The 23,627-nt window shown below is 42.4% G+C and overlaps 1 protein-coding gene across 6 annotated transcripts in view; it reads left to right on the top strand.

Moving 5' to 3' along the window:
- Positions 1-242: 242 nt before the first annotated feature.
- LOC121921150 (sulfate transporter-like) overlaps positions 243-23,627 on the top strand; it is a 31,769-nt gene continuing 8,384 nt past the window's right edge. The window contains exons 1-3 of one of the 6 annotated variants that reach the window (XM_042448783.1): positions 331-396; positions 10,965-11,124; positions 19,453-20,079. In XM_042448783.1, coding sequence (XP_042304717.1) covers positions 19,465-20,079 — 615 coding nt within the window. In that variant the 5' untranslated portion in view covers positions 331-396; positions 10,965-11,124; positions 19,453-19,464. The other 5 variants (XM_042448779.1, XM_042448781.1, XM_042448785.1 and 2 more) reach the window with 5 other exon arrangements.

A 23,627-nucleotide genomic window follows, 5' to 3' on the forward strand; every position in this document is an offset into this window, starting at 1 on the left:
AGAAGGCAGCCAGCCTTCGGGCCGTGTTCCTCAGAGAGCGGCGTCCTCGTCGTGCTCCCTCCCAGACTGAAAAGCCCTCTAGGCCCCAGAGCGGCCCCTTCCGCCTTCTGTATACAAACCACCCCCAAAGGCACCACCAGCCTCAGGCCTCCTGCTGCTGCTGCTGCTGCTCGGGTGTAGGGCTGGGCCCAAGAGGAGGAGAGGAGGAGGGTAGTAGTAGTAGGCCTCTCCTTCTCCCTCAGCAGCTCCAAGGGCGCCAAGGTGGCAGCCCAGCCCCGGGAGGGCCAGGCGAAGGGGCGGGGAGGGAGGCCTGGCTGGCTCTCTGCGAGGCGGCCGGCGAGGCAGGCAGGAACTCCGCCGAGAAGTCCCTCCTCGCTTCTTGGACGGAGGGAGAGGGTAAGGCCCAGGGAGAGGGAGACAGAGGCAGCAGGAGCAGCCCTCAGCAGGGCCAGGGAGGAGGGCGCTTTGAAGACTCATAAGGATAAGAATAGGAGACTACTTTCTATGAAAGGGGCTAAACAGCAGTGGAGAGGAGACAGACCCTGCGAAGGAAAGAAACCATTGGCACCGAGGAGAAGGTCAACGGAAGAGAGATCTAGGAACAAACTCGGAAGGAGGAATTGGGAAGGAGGCAGGGGAAGGAGCACGCCCTTGGAACGGGGAAAGAGGCTGGGAAGTGGCTTGTTGTTCTTTTTAAGATAATAATAATAATAATAATAATAAGACTTTTTCATTAAATATATTCGAACCACGTTGGAAGCATGCAAAGAAAAGAATAGAACAAACATTAAAGGAAGGAAGGAAGGAAGGAAGTTTTACTTTTGGATGAAGGGAAAGGAGGGCTTGTTTAAGTGTGCTTTCTGCCTTTTCAGGGGAAATGGGCTGGGAGCTGCCTGTTTTTTTAATACAAACATTAATAAGAGTTTTTATTAAATACATTTGAACCACATTGGAAACATGCAAATGAAACAGGAAAGAAAAAGGAAAGAATAAACGCCAAGGAAGGAAGGGAGAGGATTTACTTTGGGAAGAAGGGAAAGGAGCACATTGGTTTCACAGTGTTTTCTCTCTTTCCTGAGGAGACACTTCCAGAAGAACAGTCCAAGAGGGAGAGTGACTCTTGTGGGTTGTGTGTGTGTGTGTGTGTGTGAACCACTTTGGGGATACAATATTGGGTTGTATTTCCTTACCTCAGAGTAAGGAAAGGGTGCAGGGGAGGCTCCAGTGGATCCTGGGCTTCCCCATCAGCCCCATAAAGGCCGAAACGTTGTGAAAATGGGGGTCATCTTGGGATAGCTGTACATTCTTAAGCCTCAGGTGAGCCACCCTTTGGGGTCTTGGCACAAGTGTCTTTCCAGCTTCTCTCCATACTGATTATTATTATTATTATAGTATTTATATCCCGCTCTGTAGCCAAAAGGCTATCAGAGCGGCTTACATTATTTTAAATTAGACATCTCGCGAAATAAAGTGTTCTTCATTGTTGAGCTCATGGGTGCATCTACACTAGAAATAGTGCAGTTTGGACACCACTTTAACTGCTGTGGCTCCATCCTACAGAATCCTGGGATTTGTAGTTATGCACTCTTTGGCAGAGAAGGCTAAAGACCTTGTATAGCTACAAATCCCAGGATTCCATGGGATGGAGCTGCAGCAGCTAAAGTGGCATCAAACTGCGTTATTTGTACAGTGTAGGTAATACTACCGTGTTCCTCTTTCCAGCAACAGTTGATTAAAGTGAGTTTGTCCAGAGATTGCTTCTGGGTTGGGCTTCTCTCATTCCAGTGAGGAATTTGATGGGTTTGCAGTCTAAGTTTTGGAGCATCTGCTCAGCTATGACTCTTTTCTTCCAACAGGAATAACATACCTGCTTTGAAGGAGTATCCTGGAAATTATTCATGTTGCTTTCTCCACAGGTCATGGCAAATATCGTATCCCAAATGGGATTCTCAGTTATTTGTCTGCTGTTGGATGCAATCCCATACCTATTTACCTTGGAGCAAGTCACATTGAGTTGGCACACAAGGCGTATTTGTGTCCTTGAGGTCCAAAGTGAGGTTACAAACCTGAGGACTTTGTAATAATGCATAGTACATGATTACTCAAAAAAAAAAATACAGAGTTGCATCATTACAGAGTCCTCAGGTTTCCCACATTGGACTTCAAGGATATAACTTTGGCTCCAGTGCCAGCTCAGTTTGATTTGCTCCAAGGTAAATAGGTATGGGATCACACCCAACTGCAGGCAAACAACTGAGCCATAGATATTCTTCTAAATGAAGAAAAACAAAATATAAAGGAGTTTGAATATGATTGTTAAACAGAAGCAAAAGGGAAGAAGATGGAGAAAAGGATTGCGCAAAGTATTACTTTTGAAAATTAGGAATTGGACATAGCTGAATATCTGTAACAATATATTTCACTTCACTGAAAATAACAAGTTAGAATCTAGACCAAATCCTATTTATACCTGGGATTTCAGAGGAAAATTCAGATAACAATACCAAACAAACATTGCACTGTAATAATTATAATAGTAATAAAAATACATGTACGTATGTTAAAAAGTGCAGTGGAAAGCAGGGGCCTGATTTAAGACAAAAATAATTACATATTTATGCAGATTAATGACCTTACGAAGCCAGTAGCTTATCTGTGAACACTTGCTTCTGGTCACAGAGTTCAGGCCTTTTCTCTTTTTGAAGAGAATGGCTCACTATATCTTTTTGGAAGGAGAAGGTTTTACATTTCAGTCTTGAAAAGTTGTTTGGAAAGGGGATACCACTGATTTCAGGCAGTTTTTGTGGCCATTATTTTTGGGTTATTTCACAAAGTCACATTTCTCCATATACAAGTGCCCACTGCCCATTATTGGAATACAGATTTTATAATGAAATAGTTGTTCATGAATCTTATTTCCACAGCTATAATATATGTTTTTAAAGGGGGAGGGGGATAGCCCTATTTGTGTTGACTTTTGCTGCACTTCATTTTGGACATGTATTTTGGGAACATACCAAAGTCAAACTGTGGGTGTTGGTGCTGGACATGTCGGATGTGTGGGTTTTTTCACATTTTATTTGTAACGTTACAGAGAATTGCTTGCTGTAGTATGCAGCTAGGTAACAAAGAAACATATCAGCACCTTATTCTTGTGGAGTTGCTAACTCCTTGGAGGCTCTTGTAAGACTTGGCATGGCTTTTAAAAAAAGAAGTTGACCCAGATTGGGAGTGTGATGTGGTGGAAGGGGCTTAATGGTTAATTTGCCTTCGCTGCTTCTGTCCCATCAGAATCCTCTCCCTATCCACTAGAAAGAAAATTTCCTTTGGTGCTAAAGGTAACTTTTCTCCCCATGTTAAAAGCAAGAATGGAGGCAGTTCTTATTCAGACTGTGGCCTGGGGAAATGATTAAAATGCCACCCTCCTTCACCTTATATCTCTATTCCTCTCACTGGCTTAAAAAATAAAAGCAGCCATGCAAAGATTGCAGATATGAATAGGCCTCAGCATTTGTGTTCAACATTTCATATCCCCTATTCCTTGCCCTGGGAATTCTGTGCATAAAAATATTAACACAAAATATTCTCAGGCTAATGCTTCTTCTTTACAGCCAAAAGCAAAAACTTGCATAATTGCTGCTATGCTGGGAGCATCTCATATACCTTGCATCTGTTCATGGGGAAATTGCAAAATTATTCTTAGGCTGACTCTGGAATATACTTGCACTTCAGAAAAGCAGTTGCTGAAATATTGGTACAGGTCATCATAATCATGAATCTTTTGTCTTTATTGCTTGTTAGTCTGTGTTACTCTTTTTAGGTAGCATAATGTCAAGAGTGTGAGACCAGAATCCTGGACAATCAACCAGTCAGCTTGATTGATAAATCAACAGCACTTTATTGATAGTTCCAGAATCAGCAATTCCACATCACTCAGCTTCTTAGCTGAGACTGACCCCTCCCAGCCAAACCAATGCATAAATTCCCCCCTGAACCAAACTGCTCCACCCCTAGCAAAAGCCCGTGCAACAGGACCCCTCCTTCCCTTCACTAATTCCCATCCTCCATTCCTTTTCCCTGAGCTGCTCTTCTCACAGAAACAAAACTGCATTCCCAGCCTCTGCAAGCCAGATCCTCAAGGACACCAGATAGCCCACACCTGGTCCAGCCTAGCACTACATATCACTATCTCTAAAGCCAAGCTAAAGCGCAACCCATCCCCCCAGCATCCACAGTTACAATACATCTGATAGAATACATCAGGATTCTAACACATAAGCTGCTTGTTTAATGTTTAAAAGTGACAGGTCAACTTGAGCCTTTGCTTTGGACAGCTACCAGGTCAGTGGATTTGTTGGACAGTGCTATTCTGACCCAGACCTGAGCTCATTATTCACATAAGTAAGTTTAAATTGTCTGCTTGTTACTACTCACTCGCAGTGCTGTACAATATTGAGAGAAGCCTCAATCCCTGCTATCATTGAACACTGTTTGTACCAGTGGGCCAGTTATGGACAGAGGTTAGCAACCTTTCTAGGATGGGAGTGCCATGTGACAGGGCTGCATGCTAGACTCACTGCACAAATTGGTAGCAACTTGGTTGGTAGTTGCAGGCTGTAGGGTTGACAGACCTGAACAGATAAACTTGTCTGATCTACCTGCCAGCTACTTATTTGAGTCTTACATGGAAACATGATTATTCTCTTTAGAGGCTTTGGCCACCCTGCCTTTATGCTCATCTTAGCAAACTATGGGCAGAATTGGCTACCAGTTGATGGCATTGGGAACGAATTTCACTTGGTGTGTAACTGGCTGTGCACACTGGGAAGTTGGCCTTCCTCATGGCAGTTGCGGGTCTTGAAAATTCATTGTTGTTTTGCTTCTACATCTCAACTTGATTCTTGCAATTAGAAGTGGTGTTGGACTAGATCATTTTCAAGTGTAAGCAGGAGATTGGAGCACTTCCTTCTCCAAAAAGGATTAGGGCATTTATTTAGCCTTTGACAGTGACCTAGCTTGGAGACCAACATGCTTCCTGCACTGCTAGGTTGTGGAAAGAGGGTCAGAAATACACAACACCTCAATATCCCTTTTATATTTCTTCCACACACTGAGCATGTAATCTCGGTGGGTGGGCTTGGAAGAAATGTTTGGCCACCGCACAAGCTAACTAGTGATAGATCTCAGTCCTGCTGCTTGATTCAGATGTAGGATGTAGCTAATTAAGTCATTATGGCCTGTTACAGACAGCCAAAATAAAGCTGCTTTGAGTCACAGTGGAGGTATGGTGTTTCAATGATGCATGCATCCTAAGAGTCCAGAAGCCACACCAAAGCCACGCTCCAGTCCTTAGGGATGGAGTGTGGCTTTGGTGCGACTTCTGGACTCTTAGGACGCATACATCATTGAAACACCATACCTCCACTGTGACTCAAAGCAGCTTTATTTTGGCTGTCTGTAACAGGCCTATATTTAATCCTACTCCAGGACTTGTTCCCCTTCCCCACCCACAGTTACTGGCACTAGTTATGAAAGCCAAATGACTATAAATTTAATTTAAGTGAGAAGTGCAGAAAGAGTTGAATTGCTTAACTGTAAAAAAAGTATTTCACCTTAAAATAAGAGATATGCTATTATGCTCCATCTGAAGGGTTTTAAGAATTTAAAGGAGTCAGTTTTAAGGAGTCAAAACTTTAAGGAATCAAAAGTTCTTCACTGGTGGTATGTATGAACACCTTTAGACTGAATAGTGTGGATTGGGAGTTTTCCTGCCTCATAATAGTGAAGCATAATCCAGTGAAAATGGATGATGGGAGATTCAGGACAGATAAAAAGGAGCACTTCTTACCATGCATAGTCCAGGGGTAGAATTTCCTACCATCTACATTATTATTATTATTATTATTATTATTATTATTATTATTATAGTTTATTTCTAAAGTGCTGTACATACAAATGATAAAATCAATAAAAATAAAACCTGCCAATGGAGTACAAGCTAAAAAATATGTATAAAACAATAACTAATAATAAAAAATAGAATTGGTTAAAATAAGCAAGCAACAATTAAAAACATCAAAATCAACTATCCAATCAAAAATCAGATAGATAATCACACAGTGCCTGGGAACACTTCCCTGAACAAAATAGTCTTCAACTCAGATTTAAAAGTGGTCAAAGAAGTGATGACCCGTGTTCGTGGGGGAAGAAGTTCCAGGAGTGAGGGGCAGCAAGTGAAAAGGGACAGATTCAGGGACAAATCTGGGACAGAGCAGTGGAAATTTTGGGAGAAAGGCAAGATATAAATCTCTAAAATAAATAAATACCACAAGATGTACAAAATAGCCAACAATGTGGGCAGCTTTAAAATGGGATTACATGAATTCACAGAGAATAAAGCTGTCAATGGTTGGTGGTTGTCATGATGGCTGGAATCCATGAAGTCAGATATGAATGCATAACCTAGAATTACACAGTCATGACTGTTTTGTATGCACAGTCCTTATGTATTTCCTAGTTTAGGAGATGCATGGAGACTGTAAAAGGCCCCCCACTTTCCATTTACCAGGCAACAGCTGCTGCCTTCAACGGGTGTCTGTTCTCCTGTTCTCTTGTTGATCACAGCAGTTGCTTCCAAGTGTGTGGGTACTGGATCGGTTGGGCCAGGAATCACTGCATAGCTGTGGAACTACAGTGGTTGCACATTCATAACTGTCAAAATGAATTCTGGCCATTGTCTATATATTACTATCACACTGTGTCAAAGGCAGTATGCCTTTGTATAGCAGTTGTTGTGGGACATCACTGGGAAGTTGCCTTTGCACTCATCCTATCCATGGGCTTTCTGTTTGTGGGCCTCACATAGTTGGCTAATAGATGAACAGAACGTTAAGACCAGATATCGTTTGGTATAATCCAGTACAACTGTTCATATTTTCTTAATTGATTTACTTGGTAGATTAAACAACAAGAGGTTAGCTGATGTAAAATTTGAGAGCAGTAGAGTTGGGGAAACATGATATTGTCTCCATGTGTTGGCTTTCTCTGTATCCAGTCCTTATGTCACATTTAAACTATTCCCTTCATGCAGTAAGCACCATATTGTATTTCCAAACCCATGAAGGGAAGGGGTTTGGTGAAAATTAGGGAAAGTGGGTAACTGATGCCAGTGAGGAAGTCAATGCACTCCAGGTTTTATTCCAGGCTGTCCCAAGATGCTGGGCCTGCAAGGGGATAGGGTTGACTACCTTGAATGGCTCCTTTAAACTGTGAATACCTTGGAGTAGTTTCACCATCCTGCTAACAAAGGAGCCATCCCATCTGAAGAAGGCAGCCTCCAGATCTCTCAGGAGTTTATCACACAGGAGGAATTTCTCTTAATTTCGAATGAAAAGAAAGTAGGGCCAGAACACATTCATGTGAATTCACTAGTTCAGCAAATTTACGTGAATTCGAATTGCGTTCGAACTGACTTCCCATTGCCCAAAAATAGTTTGCCATTGCCCGAAATTGCGTGTGATCACCTCTCACACAATAACGTGAAACCCCATGATTGTGTTTGGATTGGCTTCCCATTGCCTGAAATTGCATGTGGTAGTCTATCATGCAATAATGTTAAACCCCATGATTGCATTCGGATTGCCATTGGATTATACTTCCAATTTCCCTTGTCTGATAATGTCCAAAGACAGTCATTCCTTTCCAGAAAGGATTGGGGAACCTTTGGTCCTTGGAATGTTTGGGATTTCATCTCATATGTTTCCCCTCCATAAATCATTATGTGTAGAGCTGATGGAGGTTGGAGTCCATTTGGTTGGCCAGAGGTTTCCCACTCCTGCTTTAAGCAATAAGAACTGTAGTCGGTGGAATGCTTAGTTGAAACAAGCATGCCTTTTGAAATAATGTTTATGAAATTTGAGTTTGCTACTAAATAAACACTCAAAGTTGTGTTTGTTTTTCTTTGCTACAACAGATTGGGTTATGCTGTACCTTATAATGCTAATAAAGTGATTATGGTATTTATGAATGGGCAACTGTGTCAGCCTCTAGGAGAACTGCAGCTCCCATAAATCCTACCTACTGGCACTCTTGGATAGAGCTTATGGGAGTTTTATGCCAAAAACCTGGAAAGTCACAGTTGCCCATCTCTAACATAAACTTTCATGGAGGACTACATCACAAGTCATTTGTTCATTCATTTTTTAAGTGTCGGTTACATCATGTTAACATAATAGTAGAGAGCTTTCTTTCTATTCTAGATTTCCAAATTGATGAGAAAAAAGGCCTAAGAATGAATAGTATTTTTTAAAAAAACATCCTGTCTCACACTTAATCTGTGCCTCTCTTTGACAAAATAATAATAATAATAATAATAATAATAATAATAATAATAATAATTTTTATTTATATCCCGCCTTTCCATAAATATGATCAAGGCAGCTTACAAAAGATTAATCTTCCAGAGTTGGGGCTTTGATAATATGCAAGCAAAACAAAATGTCTGCTGGGCTGCAGATGTTTGAATTAATCACAGCCGCTTCAATATGTACTGTATACTCAATTAGGTTTTGAGTGACCATAATGTCTCTTTATATCTGATTATTCATGCTAACAGGCCTCCGTCATCATGTGACTTATGAAGGCTAACTGGTCTTGTGGTTTTAACCATTAACGTTTCTTCTGCACATTCTACGCAGTTATTGAGGATGTTAGATAAAGCAGCTAGTCATGTCAAATTCTGAGGAGGACTATACATTTTACGAATAAAATGCTGTGGATAAAAACATCAAGCAATTTCTGTAGGGAAGGGATTAAAACAGAGCTGGCAATGTGCTCCTAGGTGGCCTTATGATGTTATTTAAAAAAAAACCCAGCCTTTCTAACGGAAAGACACTTTCCATATTACATAATGAAAGCTTTTACATTGGTACTTACAAAGGGTGTAATGTTAGTAAGTCAGCTTCTCAGCCATGCAAGTTGTTGTCCAGCCATCCTCCTCTTATGGCAGGAGTCTGTTGCTGTAGTCTAGACACTGCTCACCATTCATGTGATGAATAGACATCTGTTTTATTCTACATACATTTGAGGACACCAAACTAAAATAAATATAGCAGGCTCTTCAATAAATAGTCTGTGTCTTTAATTAGTCATAATTTCTAGGCTGAGAACCTTTTTGAAAAGAGAGGGTCAATGCTAGTGAACATTGTCAATTCAGGAATTACACTTATTTTGTGCCGAGATGTGAACTTAGATCCAGAGGCAGAGCTTGGAAAGTTACTCTTAAGAAGAATGAATAAAAGGACATGCTGAAAATGGATATTAAAAATGCTGCTTTTGGAAGCAGGGGATGAAAATGCTGCTGTTGAATGCTGGGTTGATGGATGGGAAAACAAGTGCCATTCAGAATTTAATCTTGGATGAACAACCTGGCTTTCATTACAGAGACCTGGCTGGGTGAAACTGGGTCAGTGGGTGACTAATCTTTCTTAGCTTTGGCCACCCGGTTTTTCTGTGCAGCAGCAGGTGAGGGGGGGGGGGGTTGCAGTAGCCTATTGTGACTCCAACTCCCTGACCATGTGACTTATTTCACAGTCTGCTGGTTTTTAGTGTGCATACCTAAAGGTGGTATAGAATAGAGGGACTGGTTGTATATAGCCAACCCTGCTGCTCAACAGTCTCCTTTCCTGAGCTAGCTGGGGTCATCTTGGTGTTGGAGTCTCCTCTGCTTGTAGTTGGGACAGCACTATTAGGAGTGGGCCAGGGCTTCATGGCTTCCATGACAATCGTGGCCAAGTGTTATATGGCCCTATTGGGCACACTCTGATAACCATGAGTCTGTCCCAAGTGGTATTTGGGCCTATTGGGAACACTCTGAACCTTAGTTTTTTGTGAGTTTTTCAGGATATGTGGCCATGTTCTAGAAGAGTTTCTTCCTGATGTTTCGCCAGCATCTGTGGCTGGTATCTTCAGAGAATGCTTACCTGGAAAAAGTGGGTACTGTATGTGTCAGGACTGGTAGCCAAATTTTGTTCACTTTAAGGGTTTCTTTCCAGTTGAAATTATCCAGATATTTGTGGATTTCAATGGCTTCCCTGTGCATCCTGACATGGTAGTGGTTGGCATGGTCCAGAATTTAAGTGTTTTCAAACAGTATTTTATGCCCAGGATGGTTTGTGGCATGTTCTGCTACTGCTGATTTTTCTGGCTGGCCCAGTCTGCAGTGTCTCTCGTGTTCCTTGATTCTGGTTTGCACTCTGCGTATGGTGGTCCCTATGTAGATTTGTCCGCAGCTGCATGGTATGCGGTAAACTCCTACAGCTGTGAGAGGGTCTCTCTGGTCCTTGGCTAAGCGAAGCATTAGCTGGATTTTCTAGGTCAGTTTGTAAACCGTTTGAAGGTTGTGCTTCCTCTGAACCTTTTTTCTATGCTGGATGGGGTGATTGTGATCTTAGTGTGAAGGAACTTTTTGCAGTTCTGTTGTCATGAACAGATCATTACCTGGTTAGGGTTAGACGCGTTGGGACTTGGAGCCTCTGCAGGGGTGAAGGTCTTATTAGAATGGTCTGCCTCAGGAGGCTGATGGATCTAGACTGATTACTGATGGATCTGAGAAATTTACTGTCACCTCAGCAGCTGATTGTGTCAAAATTCTGGCTGACCTCTGGATCAGGGAGATTGCTAGGGCAATTGACACAATCGCTCCTGAGCTTCCCTTCTTATGGATTGGAGTCAAACCAGCCCCTTGGTTTTCCAGAGAGCTGGTGACAGCAAATGAGATGGAGACTTAGGACTATTGAATTATTTTCTTCAAATTCCCGCTGGGCTCACTGTATCCAGTTTACATGACACAGAGCCAAAACCCCAAATCAGGTGCAGACTATCTTCATAACTGATTCAGCTTTTCCTCCTCTTAACCCAAATTTTAAACCTCGCCTTTTACTCTGGGTTTTTGGCTCTCTCCACAGCGACGATGAGTGGCTTCTTCCCACTTGGTCCCTGCGAGCTGCCTGGCACCACTGCTGTGGGCATGAGTCACTCCGAGGTTAGAACAAGTCACCCAGTGTGGATAACAAATGGGGATGATAGGTGAAGGCAGCCACCACCATCGCTGTGGAGAGAGCACAGGTAATATGTGTGTGTGTGGAGTTCTGGGGGAACATGGGCAGCCGGGAGTTTTCTGGCTAGTGAAGATGAGCCCTAGAACGACATTGGCAGATGGCTCAGTTCGAGTCTGATCGAACATGGGCTAGAGCCTATTTGAAGGCCTACTATGGCAATATCAGCAGCAAAGAAATTATTCTTTGTAGCCACCATTACATTTGCAAGGCTCCATCATGTGAAGCTGTTTTGAATAGTCAGAGGCATATTACACACTGATCTTCAAACAGAAAATAGAGACCACTGGATAGCTCATTGTGAAGAATTTGCAGTCACTTTGCAGGTAAAATTGCTCAGAACCACTCCAGCATGGATGTTGTAGTTGGTATACCAGTAGTTCCTGTGGATGTAACCTTGCTTCCTGCTTGTCTATTGTAGTTGGATACTTTTCAGTTTGTTCAATCTGAGGATGTGTACAGGACTCTTGGAGAAGTGAGAGCCACTAAGTGCATTCTAGACCCTTGCCCTTTCTGGCTTATTAAACAGGCCACAGGGTGACAGGCTGAGTGGCTGAAGGGGTTAGTCGGTGCCTCCTTACAACTTCAGAGTTCCAATTTGCCTAAAGGAGGCAGTTGAAAAAGATATCCCTGTATTTCTCTACATTGGATAATTACGTTTTCAGTCCATGTCTAACATGCCATTCTTGGGCAAGATATTTGATGTTGTGGTGGCCTCCCAGCTCCAGGGATTGCAGCATAAACAGATTCATTTCAAGATGGTTTCAGACCTGATTATGGAACAGAGGCAGTTTTGGTCACCTTGGTGGATGGCTTACACCAGAAATTGGACACAGGCTGTGTGTCCCTGTTGGTTCTTTTGGACCACTTAGTGGTTTTCAGTGCCATCAAACATGGTATCGTTTTGGGCTGCTTCACTAGGATAGGGCATGGAGGCTTTGAACCTGCAGACTTAGATTTGTGTGATGGTTATGAGTGCTTTTGAATATTTAAAGCTTGTGAATCAACTTTACCTGTTTATTGAGACACCAAATCTGGCCATAGTGGTACATGCCTTAGTTACATCCCATTAGGACTACGGTAACAGGCTCTACATGACCTTGTTGATGCTTTTGGACATCTCAGCGGCTTTTGATACCATTGACCATGGTATACTTCTGGAACGCCTGAGAAAATTGGGTATTGGGGGCACTGCGCTCCAGTGGTTCCTATCCTACCTCTCTGGCAGATTCCAGATGGTGCAGTTGGGGGACACTTGCTCCTCCAAGAGGGAACTGACATCTGGTGTCCCTCAGGGAGCTATTTTGTTCCCCACTTTGTTTAACATTTACATGAAACCACTGGGAGAGATCATCCGGAGACACGGGGCGCGGTGTTATCAGTATGCTGATGACACCCAAATATGCTTCTCTGTGTTTCCGACTGATGCAGTGACTCTCCTCTGAATGCCTGTTTGGAGTCGGTAATGGGCTGGATGAGGGAAAACAAACTCAGTCTGAATCCAGAGAAAATGGAAGTACTTGTGATAGGTTCTCCAGGCCCGGGGAAGGTATTTTTTCCACCTGTCCTGGACAGGGTCACACTTCCCCTGAAGTATGAAGTTCGCAGTTTAGGAGTACTTCTGGATTCGTCCCTGCAGTTGACATCTCAAGTAGATGCGACGGCCAGAAGTGCTTGCTATCAACTTTGGTTGATACGCCAACTGCGACCCTACCTGGGCCAAAGGGACCTTGAAACAGTGGTACATGCTCTGGTAACCTCTTGTCTAGATTTCTGTAATGTGCTCTACATGGGGCTACCCTTATATCAAGTCTGGAAGCTTCAGTTAGTACAAAATATGGCAGCCAGATTGGTCACTGGTGCATATAACACCTATCTTGAGAGATCTTCATTGGCTTCCCATTTGCTTCTGGGCACAGTACAAGGTGTTGGTTATCACCTATAAAGCCCTACATGGCTTTGGCCCTAGTTACTTGAGGGACTGCATCTCCCCGTATGATCTGCCCCGCCCACTCAGAACATCTGGGAAGAACTTATTGGAAACACCATCTTCCAAATATGTTTCCTCATCCCAAAAGGCCTTTACTATAATGGCCCCGCGGATCTGGAATAGCCTACTCGAGGAGCTTCGCCTCATGACCCCCTTGGAAACATTTACAAAGAGACTTAAAACGGTACTCTTTTGTCAAGCTTCCTCCCCCCCCCCCCAAAGAATGAAGACCAATATCCCTGCTGACAACGATATTCTGCCTTGCCCCTGGATGCTGGATGGTTGATGGATTTTTGTACTGTTGTATTGATGAATGTTGATGTAATATTTTTTATGTTTTTATAAGAGTGTTTTATGTATTGATTTTAATAGTCTTATTATTACATGGGGCTTTCTTTGAAGAGTGTTCAGAAACGTCAGCTAGTACAAAGAATTGTTGTAGCTAAAGTGTTACAGTAACTGGGATACATTACAGGGACCATACTACTCCCTTGTTAAAACAGCTCCACTGGCTGCCAGTTTGTTTCTAGCACAATTCAAAGTACTGGTTATGACCTGTAAAGCCCTATATGGCTCATGTCCAGGGTATCTGAAAGACCACATCTCCCTGATTGAACCAATTTGGGCTCTGAGAACATCAGTCTCGCAACCATCACAAGCACGGTTAGTGGGAACATGAAAGAGGGCCTTTTTGGTGGTTGCCTCTAGTCTTGGGAATTTGTTTCCAGGGAGGCCACAGTGGCCCCCTCCTCGTTTTTCTGTCATCAGGAAAAAAACTGCTTTATTCCATAAGGCTTTTAAAATGGAAAGTTTTTAAAAATCTTTTAAGGGTATTTTATCTTTTTAAGTATAGTTTTAAATCATTTTACCATTGTCAGTAGTTTAATCTCATTCTAATGTTCATTTTTTGTATGTTTTAGCTGCATCATGTTTTTAAATTATAAGATGCCTTGAGTCCCAATTTTGGGGAAAAGGCAAGATAATAAATAAATGATTTTTGTTGTTGTTAACCTCCCTTGAGTCAGTCTCGACTCATGGCAGCTCTGTGGATGAGACATCTCTAAGGCCTGAAACAGATGGGCAAAATGACGCGGCTTCAGGCCATGTTGGGGAAGTGCCGTTTACATGACACAGGGCCTGAAGCTGGCACCTACAGTACGACAATGAAAAAGAAACAAGTCAAGGATTGCAGGCCAAGGACCATTCAGGACCGCAGCGGTGGCCCAGATTGGGACCAGTCACATGCGGTTGTTGCGGTCCTGATGCAAACGGTGTTGGTGCAGCCTGGTGCCGCTCCTTGCAGCCCATCTATTTCAGGCTAAGCTCCCTATCCTACATTGCTCTGCTTGAGTCCTACAAATTCATTCCCATGACCTCTCTAATAGCGTCCATCCATCTAGCATGTGGTCTTCCTCTCTTTCTGCTTCCAGCCATTGTTGTCTTTTCTGAGTCCTGCCTTCTCAGGACATGGCTGAAGTACGAGAGCCTCAATTTGATCATCTTGGCTTCCAGGGAGATTTCTGACGAACTATTTTGTGCTTGATCTGTTTGTGCTTTGATTGTGAATTCCTGCATAGCAGGGGGTTGGACTGGATGGCCCTTGTGGTCTCTTCCAACTCTATGATTCTGTGCTCAAAGACCCACTTGTTTGTCTTAGCATTCTTCTTCAGAACCATATGTCAAATGAACCAGTGAATTTGGGTCCCAGCATCATGGAGCCAGAAGAGACTACAGTGGCCATCCAGTCCAAACCAATCCATTCAGGAATCCACAGCTAAATATCCCTGAGAGGTGGCCATTTAACCCCTTAGGATCAAGACTATTCCACTGTCAAACTGCTGTTGGCATTAGAAAGTTCTCCCTAATGTTTTGTTAAAATTTCCTTTCTTCTAATTTGAATCCATTGTTTCTACTCTCTGGAGCAGCAGAAAACAAGGTTGCTTGTTTCTTACATTGCAGCCCTTAATCTCTTTGAAGATAGCTATCATGTTACCTCTCAGTCTTCCCTTTTCCAGGTTAGACATTCCTAGTTCCCTCAAATCATTTCTTGCAGCAGTTAAGTTTTCATTCTTTTTTTACCACTTTGGTTGTTCTCTGGACACATTCCAGCTTATCAGTATCTTTCTTAAGCTATGGTTCCCAGGACTAATCAGTTATTCCAGGAGATGCCTGACCACAGCTGAACAAAGTGTATTGTTTCTTCCCTTGATCTGCACACTACAGTTCAGTTGCTGCAATCGACAAGTGCATTGGCCTTCTTGTTTCTGTGCCACAGTGTTGATTCATGTTTACTTTGGGGTCTACCAAGACCCCTAGTAGCTTCTGCTGTTGCTGTAAGGGGGAAAAAGGAAAAATATCAGTGTACTTCCATATTCAATTGCATATTTATTTTATATTTAACGAATTAAGCATAAAGGTCCAGCATTACACGCCCTTCATCCATATAGATCTAAGGTGTCTAAGAACTTCATAACACAATGCTTGAAAAACAGAATTAGAGCAGGATAATAGCGTCTGTGGGAATACCTTATCACACAATGTTGTGTCTGTCCAGTAGTTGGTCTGTAGTCCATTTTGTCCTGGAGTGTTCTGTCTCATTGATGGCTTGCAGTTGTGCTACTTTTCCATTGTTGATGCATGTGTGATAAATTCTTCATGAAGAAGTTCTGCTATGTGGGCATATCTGGTACAAGTGGGTGTGATTCTGCTCCCCCCCTTTGCTATTCCCAAGTAGATGGTTTTCCTTTTTTCCCCAATTACTTTTCTTTTGTGTGTAATCAATAGCCATGATTGCACAATTGTAATAAATAGAAATAGAAATACAAACTATAAAAGGCATGCTGGGAAGAGCATAAGGCAGGGAGGCGAGGCTATGAAGGCTGACATGTGGAAGACAGAGATCAGGACAGAAGCAGCACTGTGGTGATTTGGAAGAGCTGAGAAATAGTGTTCTCAGCCCATTATGTTTGCATTTCCCAGACTAATGCGATAGTACTGTAGTGCCTTATAAATATGATGTGATAAAGCTGTGTGCAAAGGAATACTTGTTACTATAAACACTGGTGATTTAATTAGTATGATAGCCATTGACACCAGCCTTTGTGAGAATTCATCAGTAGAGAAGTCTGAGAATTCTAATAATACTTCTAATTAGTGTGAAACAACTGAAGAGCTCCAAGGACAACTCATGCAAATTATATATTTGCAGTTATGTTTATTATAGCCTTATAAAGTAGGATAGTATTGTGATCCCTACACTGCAGGACTGAGGCTGAAGGATTGTGTTCTGTCAAAAGAAAGGAATGGGTTGGTATTTGAGGTGAGATTTTGCCTATGGTCTCCCTAGCAAGCCGTTTAGCCATTAGCAGCAAAAGCTTCACAAATTGCCATTATGATTATGATTATTATACCTGTTTATATTCCACCTTTTCCCCAGTTTGGGACCCAAGGTGGCTTACAACAGTTAAAAGATAGCTAAAAATCAACAGCAAACAAAGTTAAAAATGTCATTAAACTATCAAAGAATCACAACCTGTTGAAAACATATAACATTAAAAAGAAGCATCAAAAGATCTCTTCCCCCTCAACAATCCATCCTCAGAGACCAGCCGAAGCAAAAAGGTCTTCACCTGCCTGCAGAAAGGAGGGTGCCAATCTAACCTTTCTGGTAAAGGGAGTCCCTGATCCTGGGAATAGTCATAGAGAAAGCTCTGTCTCATGTTCATGTGTACTTAAAAGGGTGCTCAGACAAAGAGAATGGCCTCTCCCAGAAGATCTAAAAATATGAGCAGGTTTGTACGCTATTCCCTTTTTCAACTTCTTGCCCAAGCCCCCAAGGGCAATGAGATTGGAATCAGGTGTGGAGCAAATATGTCTCTGTGTGGCCATACCCCTCCCACCAAAAAAGAGCAAATGAGTGCATTTAATTTAATCAGCTTTTTCCATGCTGGTAGTTCGGAATGGTAAAAGATGCAATGCCACAAGATCTGGACTGCACCGGGTTGGGGAAGCCTGGCTCACCACTTTTTCCTGGCTGTTTTCTTGGTCAAGACAGACTAGTGACACAATATATTTTGGCTTATAGTGTTAGGAGTCATTATCTGGCAGCACCCTTGATTCTCTCATATTTTGATAATTTCACAATTTCAATAATCATCTTAAAATAATAAATTAGTTTTAGCTTCAAAGGAAACTTTGCAGACTCACATAGTAGATGTCAAAATTGTTCAGAAAGAGTAACACCTTGAAAACAAGAGTTTTTAAAACTTGCCTTTTTGAAAAAAAATTAAAAGTCTGTACCTTTTCTTTTCTTTGGCACTGTGATTAAAATTTCTCTTCCTTGTTGACAAGGCAAGATTGTAAAAAAGTAATAAATAATGAAGAACAGCCTGTCCCTTGGATGTTGCTAGTGAAATATCTTTCAGGTTATTTTGACACATCATTGCTTATCTTCCTATGTATTTTTACAGGACTTAGAAAGAGGTAATGGTGTGTTTAAGGCACTTACTGCTGTAATGGTATTTCTGTTGCAATTGCCAATATTTAGACATTTGAAACATATCTATCTCTATGCAGGCTGTTTTTGGTTCTTCCCTCTCTTCAGTATTTTGGTTTTCTTTTAGTTAGTGCCCCCCCTCCCCCGGCCGCCTTAAATGTTACATCTTACATTTTCTTTTAGTCCCAGCCACAGAAAAACAATTGAATAGGGATTTACCTACATTTTGATTCACAATTCAGCAATTAATTGAATGGGTTTATTCAAAACTGCGAATAGGATTCAGATAAAATATTTCAATCGCTTTTCAAAACTACATTTTTACTACTATGTTTACACAGCTCTTCACTGAAGTGGAACAAGATGTGTAACTTTACTGGTTCTTAAACAGTTACCAGTAAATTATGTTACTGTGATACAGGAGCTGCTTGCTGATTTAATCTTCAAGTATAGTTGACCCTCTGTATCCACAGGTTCTGCATCCATGGATTCAAGCATCTACGGCTTGAAAATAATTTTAAAATAAATAAATTCCAAAAAGTAAATCTTGATTTTGCCATTTTATATAAGTGACACCATTTTACTATGCCATTGTATAGAACTGGACTTGAACATCCATGGATTTTGGTATCCACAGAAGGTCCTGGAACCATACTCCAGCAGATAATGAGGGCGTGCTGTACTAATTAACTTACAAATGCTAAATCAACTAGAGTCATAAATAATGTCAGGACTCTGGAGTAATCTGGTGCAAATACTGTTCTCAAGCTTAGTTTCATGAGGACTAATCCAAGTGTATGTATGTATGTACAGTGGACCCTTGTTATATGCTGGGGTTTGGTTTCAAGATCCCCCGTGGAAAACAAAATCCGTGGATGCTCAAGTCCCATTAAATATAATGACATAGCAAAATGGTGTTCCTTATAAAAAAAATGGAAAATTGAGGTTTGATATTTGAAATTTATACTTTTTTTGAACATTTTCAAACCGTGGATGCTTGAATCCGTGTATAAAAAATCTGTGTATAAGAAGGGCTGACTGTATGTATGTATTTTTGCCAAAGTGGTAGAGGGTTGTTTTCAGTAACTCAAGTTCAAATCCCTACTGGCCCTTGTAGTTCACTGAGGGCTATTGAGGTGATAACAATGAGAGAATTCCATGTGTGCCACTGAAGACTGTATACCAGGAGACAAATGTAATAAATGCAGCTTGAAACACAAGACTGAAGTGTAAGTGCCCATTTTCCGTAACTTATCTGAAGAGTTGGCAGTTGAATTAAGGAAAATGAGCACTATTGGTTTGCACAGTGGGCCCTTGGTATTGGCTGTAGTTTGGTTCCAGGACCCCCACTGGATACCAAAATCTGTGGATGCTCAAGTCTTATTATATACAGTGGGGTAGTAAAATGGTGTCCCTTATATAAAATGAAATGCTTCTGGAATATTTTTTAAAAATATTTTCAAGCCGTGGATGATTGACTTTGTAGATAAAGAACCCATGGATATGGAGAGTTTTCTGCATAGCAACTGAACATCATAGTTGCATGTTGATAATTAGTCCAATCCAGGTGCTGTATGGGCACTCAAGAGCTGATTTTTCCATTACGCAGTTTACTCACTTCCTGTATGACATGTCTCTGCTACTTAAACCAGAGGCAATGTCTGCTTTGACCCTGTTGCATTTCATATATCAATGGCAGAGTTGTAGCTGATTTCATGCTAACTCAGGTCCATTTTCATTTTTCAAAAGAGTTGGTTGCATCCCTTGTGTTTTCATAAGCCTTAAACCTGCGCATAGCCCAATGGAACATGTCTGACTTCTTTTTCTTGAATTATTTTCCTTCATTATTTTAGTGAGCCCTAAGGATGGCAGAAGCTAATCATGTCAATTCAGAGTTTGACTTGGTAGAACAACATGACGGCAAACAAAACCATCATCCTAGGATCTCCTTGGAACGTATAGAAAAAAGGACAGATATCAAGGCATGGGTGGTGAAGAAAGTGAAGAAAAAATGCAGCTGCACCACAGCTAAAGCCAAAGATTTGATCTTTAGTTTTCTCCCAGTGCTGAAGTGGCTTCCCAAGTACAATGTGAAGGAAAACATCTTGGGAGATCTGATGTCTGGTTTGATTGTGGGAATCTTATTGGTTCCACAATCCATTGCCTATTCCCTTTTAGCTGGCCAAGAACCCATCTATGGTCTGTACACATCATTTTTTGCAAGCATCATTTATTTCCTCTTTGGAACCTCGCGTCACATCTCTGTTGGCATTTTTGGTGTACTCTGCTTGATGATAGGAGAAGTGGTAGACCGTGAAGTACAGAGAGCTGGCTATGATTCAGACACACATGCTTACATTAATAACAACAGCACATTGGGGCCTCTGACTATGAACCAAACATCACAAACTTTTTGTGACAAAAGTTGCTATGCAATTACTGTTGGAACCACTGTGACTTTTATCGCTGGGATTTACCAGGTAAGACTACCTAAATGGCATGTATTTGTATGATGAACGTTCTTTCTTCTTCTTATTGGTATATAGCCTCAGTGTTGCTGTTTTTCTCTTATGAGCTGTAGATAATACAGTGGATCCTTGTTATACGCTGGGGTTTGGTTCCAAGATCCCCCGTGTATAACAAAATCCATGTATGCTCAAGTCCCATTAAGTATAATGACTTAGCAAAATGGTGTCCCTAATAAAAAATGGAACATCAAGGTAAATTTATACTATTTTGGAACATTTTCAAACCGTGTATGCTTGAATCCGTGTATAAAAAATCAGTGTATAAGAAGGGCCGACTGTAATGAAATGTAGGTGTTCATAAACATCCCCATGTCTCGTGAATCAGATGTAGTTTCCCTTCTTTCACATATTTATTTGTGATAGTGAGAGTTATATAGGTTTCCAGTGGAAACTTACTTCATTCGGTTTGAAGAGATGATCTCCCCACCTCAAAAGTGTGTGTGTGTATGTGTTATAGTCTTGCACAGCAGTGACAATACTAATACTTAACAGCTCCCACCCTACTGCTGCCAAAGCAGATGGGCAGGGTTGATTAACATCATACATCAGCATTAAAAAAAAATGTGTTGAGTGAGTTGTTGTGTACTTCTGTTGAGACCAAGTTGTTGTTTGTTTGTTTGTTTGTTTAAATCCTGTATCTGGCTGCTGTCCTGGAAAGCAGCCAATGGAACAGTTGATAAGGCTGAGGCAAACACATACAAAGCTTTGCAGCAGCAAGAAAGCAAATTTAAGTGCACAGTACCAGTCCAGTGTCCAATAGAGCAAAGGCAGTCCAGGGTTCCAGAAAGCAGGTCAGCGAGTCCAGTCCAGGGTCAAGAGTTCTAGGTCAATCCAAGATCTAGGAAGCAAGGGTTCTGGCTACAAAGTCCGAGGGAGTCAGATCCAAACGCTTTCGTCAGGGAATGTAGATAGGATCTGACGGAGAAGCTCTGTGTCTCACAGCTGTTTATATTTGCCCAGTTCCTAATCACAGCTGTTTGGTGATTGCTGAGCATTTCTCATATAACCCCCAGGAATGCTGGAGGCATGCCTTTTCTGTCCTTCTTTGGCTGAAGGTAGGTACCTGCTCGTCCTGCTCCTCTATGTCTCCCAGGCCTGGAATCTCTGCTGGGGGGAGGCTAGGCTGCTGAGGCTCAGGCTATGCTGGAATTGGCAAAGCAGAGCTAGGGCCTGGCTCAGCCTCAGGTTCCACCTGTACCTGAGGGACAAACTCAGCCTTGTCCTCTGAATCCTCACCCTGGCTGGCCATGACAACTGCCTTGAAGAGGAGCTTCTCCCTCTACATGCCCACCTGCGAACTGAAATCTGAAGAAGTGGTCTTCATCTGTGTTCCAATAATGGGAACAATATGAAGTGAGAGGGCATGGAAGCAGTCTTTCTTGGCTGTGGTGCCCTGAATGTTGAATGCCTTCTGTTGGAGGTGCAACTTGTGCCAATATTGGTTTATTTCTGACAGCAAGCCAAAACATGCCTTTTATTTAATAATACTGGAGGTTAATTTACCTCAAAACGTGCATGTACATGATTCTAAAATTGTTGTAGGCTTTAAACTTGTTTTAGTTTTTGTCTGTTTAATTTTATCTTGTTTAAATTATGTATAGTTTTAAATTGTATACAGTTGCCCCTTCCCTTACAGAGGGGATCCATTCTGGACCCCACCACGTAAGGGAAAAAGTGCATAACCTTAAGCCCCATTACAACCAATGAGGCTCATTCCCGTGGCACTGCCACGGGCACGCGCCCCATTGCTTCTTCCGGGGTGCGGGAGAAGTCTTTCCAGCGTGGCTTACAGCATATGTTGGAAGCCACATATGACGTGGGCACACTGTATATTGTATGCTGCCCTGAGATTCCACAATAGCGTAGAATCTAATCATCATCACCACCATCATCATTGGCTAATTGCTTGCAGCAGCTGACCTGACAGTACCACAGGATGCTACACTGTAGTCTAATTCTGTGTGTCACCTGCAACAAAACTTGAACTAAGATAGCCTATTCTAGCACCTGATGAGCTGATATAGAAATTATTTTTGTATGATTGTGGTTGTAATACTGGACTATGATTAGAAAGATAGTGGACTATGATTTGGAAGATTAGGAAGTCTTATTCAGCAACTATCTCTCAGGATGGTTGTAAGGATAAATGGGGATGGGGTGAAGAGAATATAGACCACACTCATTTCTTGGAGGAAAATGGGATAAACATGTACTATATATTAAGTAAGAAAAATTAGGCATGTTTGCGTGCCATAATATGCCTGAATTCTGGTTTGTTGAGAATGAAGAAGGATGAGGCAGAATCCTGATGCAAACAGTCAGATCACTCCCATTACAAATCACTTCTGTCCATGTTTTGCTTACCATAACGGCCAAACATGGCAAGAGACATCTCATTGTCTCTCTCCCAACAAACCAGAAAAATAAACCGTTTCCTGACTTGTTGGGAGACAGACACAATTTGGGGGATTGGACAGGACAGAAAACAAACCACAGTGAGAAGATGGTTCAGTCATTCTTTCCAACAAGAACACCTTGGCAGTATGCAGTAATATACTGCCTGATCCCCAGCACCTCACTGGATTTTACAGATTTTTAGCTTCATGCAAATAGTCTTTAGTCATGGGTGGGTTACAGACCGCCCATTTGGGGCAGGCTGTACCCGCCCCTTTCCCCGGTGTATCAGGGCCTCAGTGGCTAGAACGGCAGCCGCTGAGGCCCCGATCCACTGCTTTTCAGGCTGCGGGGAAGCGGCAAAACGCCGCTTCCCCGCAGCCTGAAAAGGGGTGTCCCTGGGGCTTCAAGCCCCAAGGACACCCCACGGCGGCGGGGAGGAGGAGAAAGGGGCCGCTTGGTCCCTTTCTCCCTTGCTTCGCTGGGCGCAGCCGTCTGAAGGCTGCACCCAGCGACGCAAAGCGGCGCCGCAAACCAGGAAGGAGCTCCAAAACGGAGCTCTTTCCTGGTCCATGCAAAGGGTGCACTAAGCGCCCTGGCGCGGACCGACAACGTCACGTCCGCACCGCCCCGTATAGAGGCGGCGCGGTCGTGACGTCATCATGGCGGCCCCCATGTGGAAGGGGAGCCGCCATTTTGTACGGACTCAGTCCGTACTAGGGTTAGGGGGGTGCGGAAGCACCGCACCTTCCTAACCCTAGTACGGACTGACTCCGTACTTTCATGGCGGTGTATAACCCGCCATAATCTCTACCCTATAGAGGAGCATGAGCTGGGTTAGTATACTTTATTTTAATGTTCTTCATTTCCATCCCAGTTGAATGTATTGCATCCCACTCTGCAGAACTCCCTGTTGTTTTTCCTCATGGCATCAGTTGGTGTGCCTAAGCAAGCTGGACAAACCAACTGGAACCCAACTCTTTAGTTTGCTTTTCCCTGTGCATTTGCCCAGTTCACTCAATTCAGTAATTGCCAAGAGATCCAAGTTCTAACACAGATTGGTGAGGATGGTGGAGGAGGGGACACTGATCTGCCCATCTCATGAT

This window comes from Sceloporus undulatus, chromosome 2 (assembly GCF_019175285.1).
Source record: "Sceloporus undulatus isolate JIND9_A2432 ecotype Alabama chromosome 2, SceUnd_v1.1, whole genome shotgun sequence".
Classification (NCBI taxonomy): Eukaryota; Metazoa; Chordata; class Lepidosauria; order Squamata; family Phrynosomatidae; genus Sceloporus; species Sceloporus undulatus.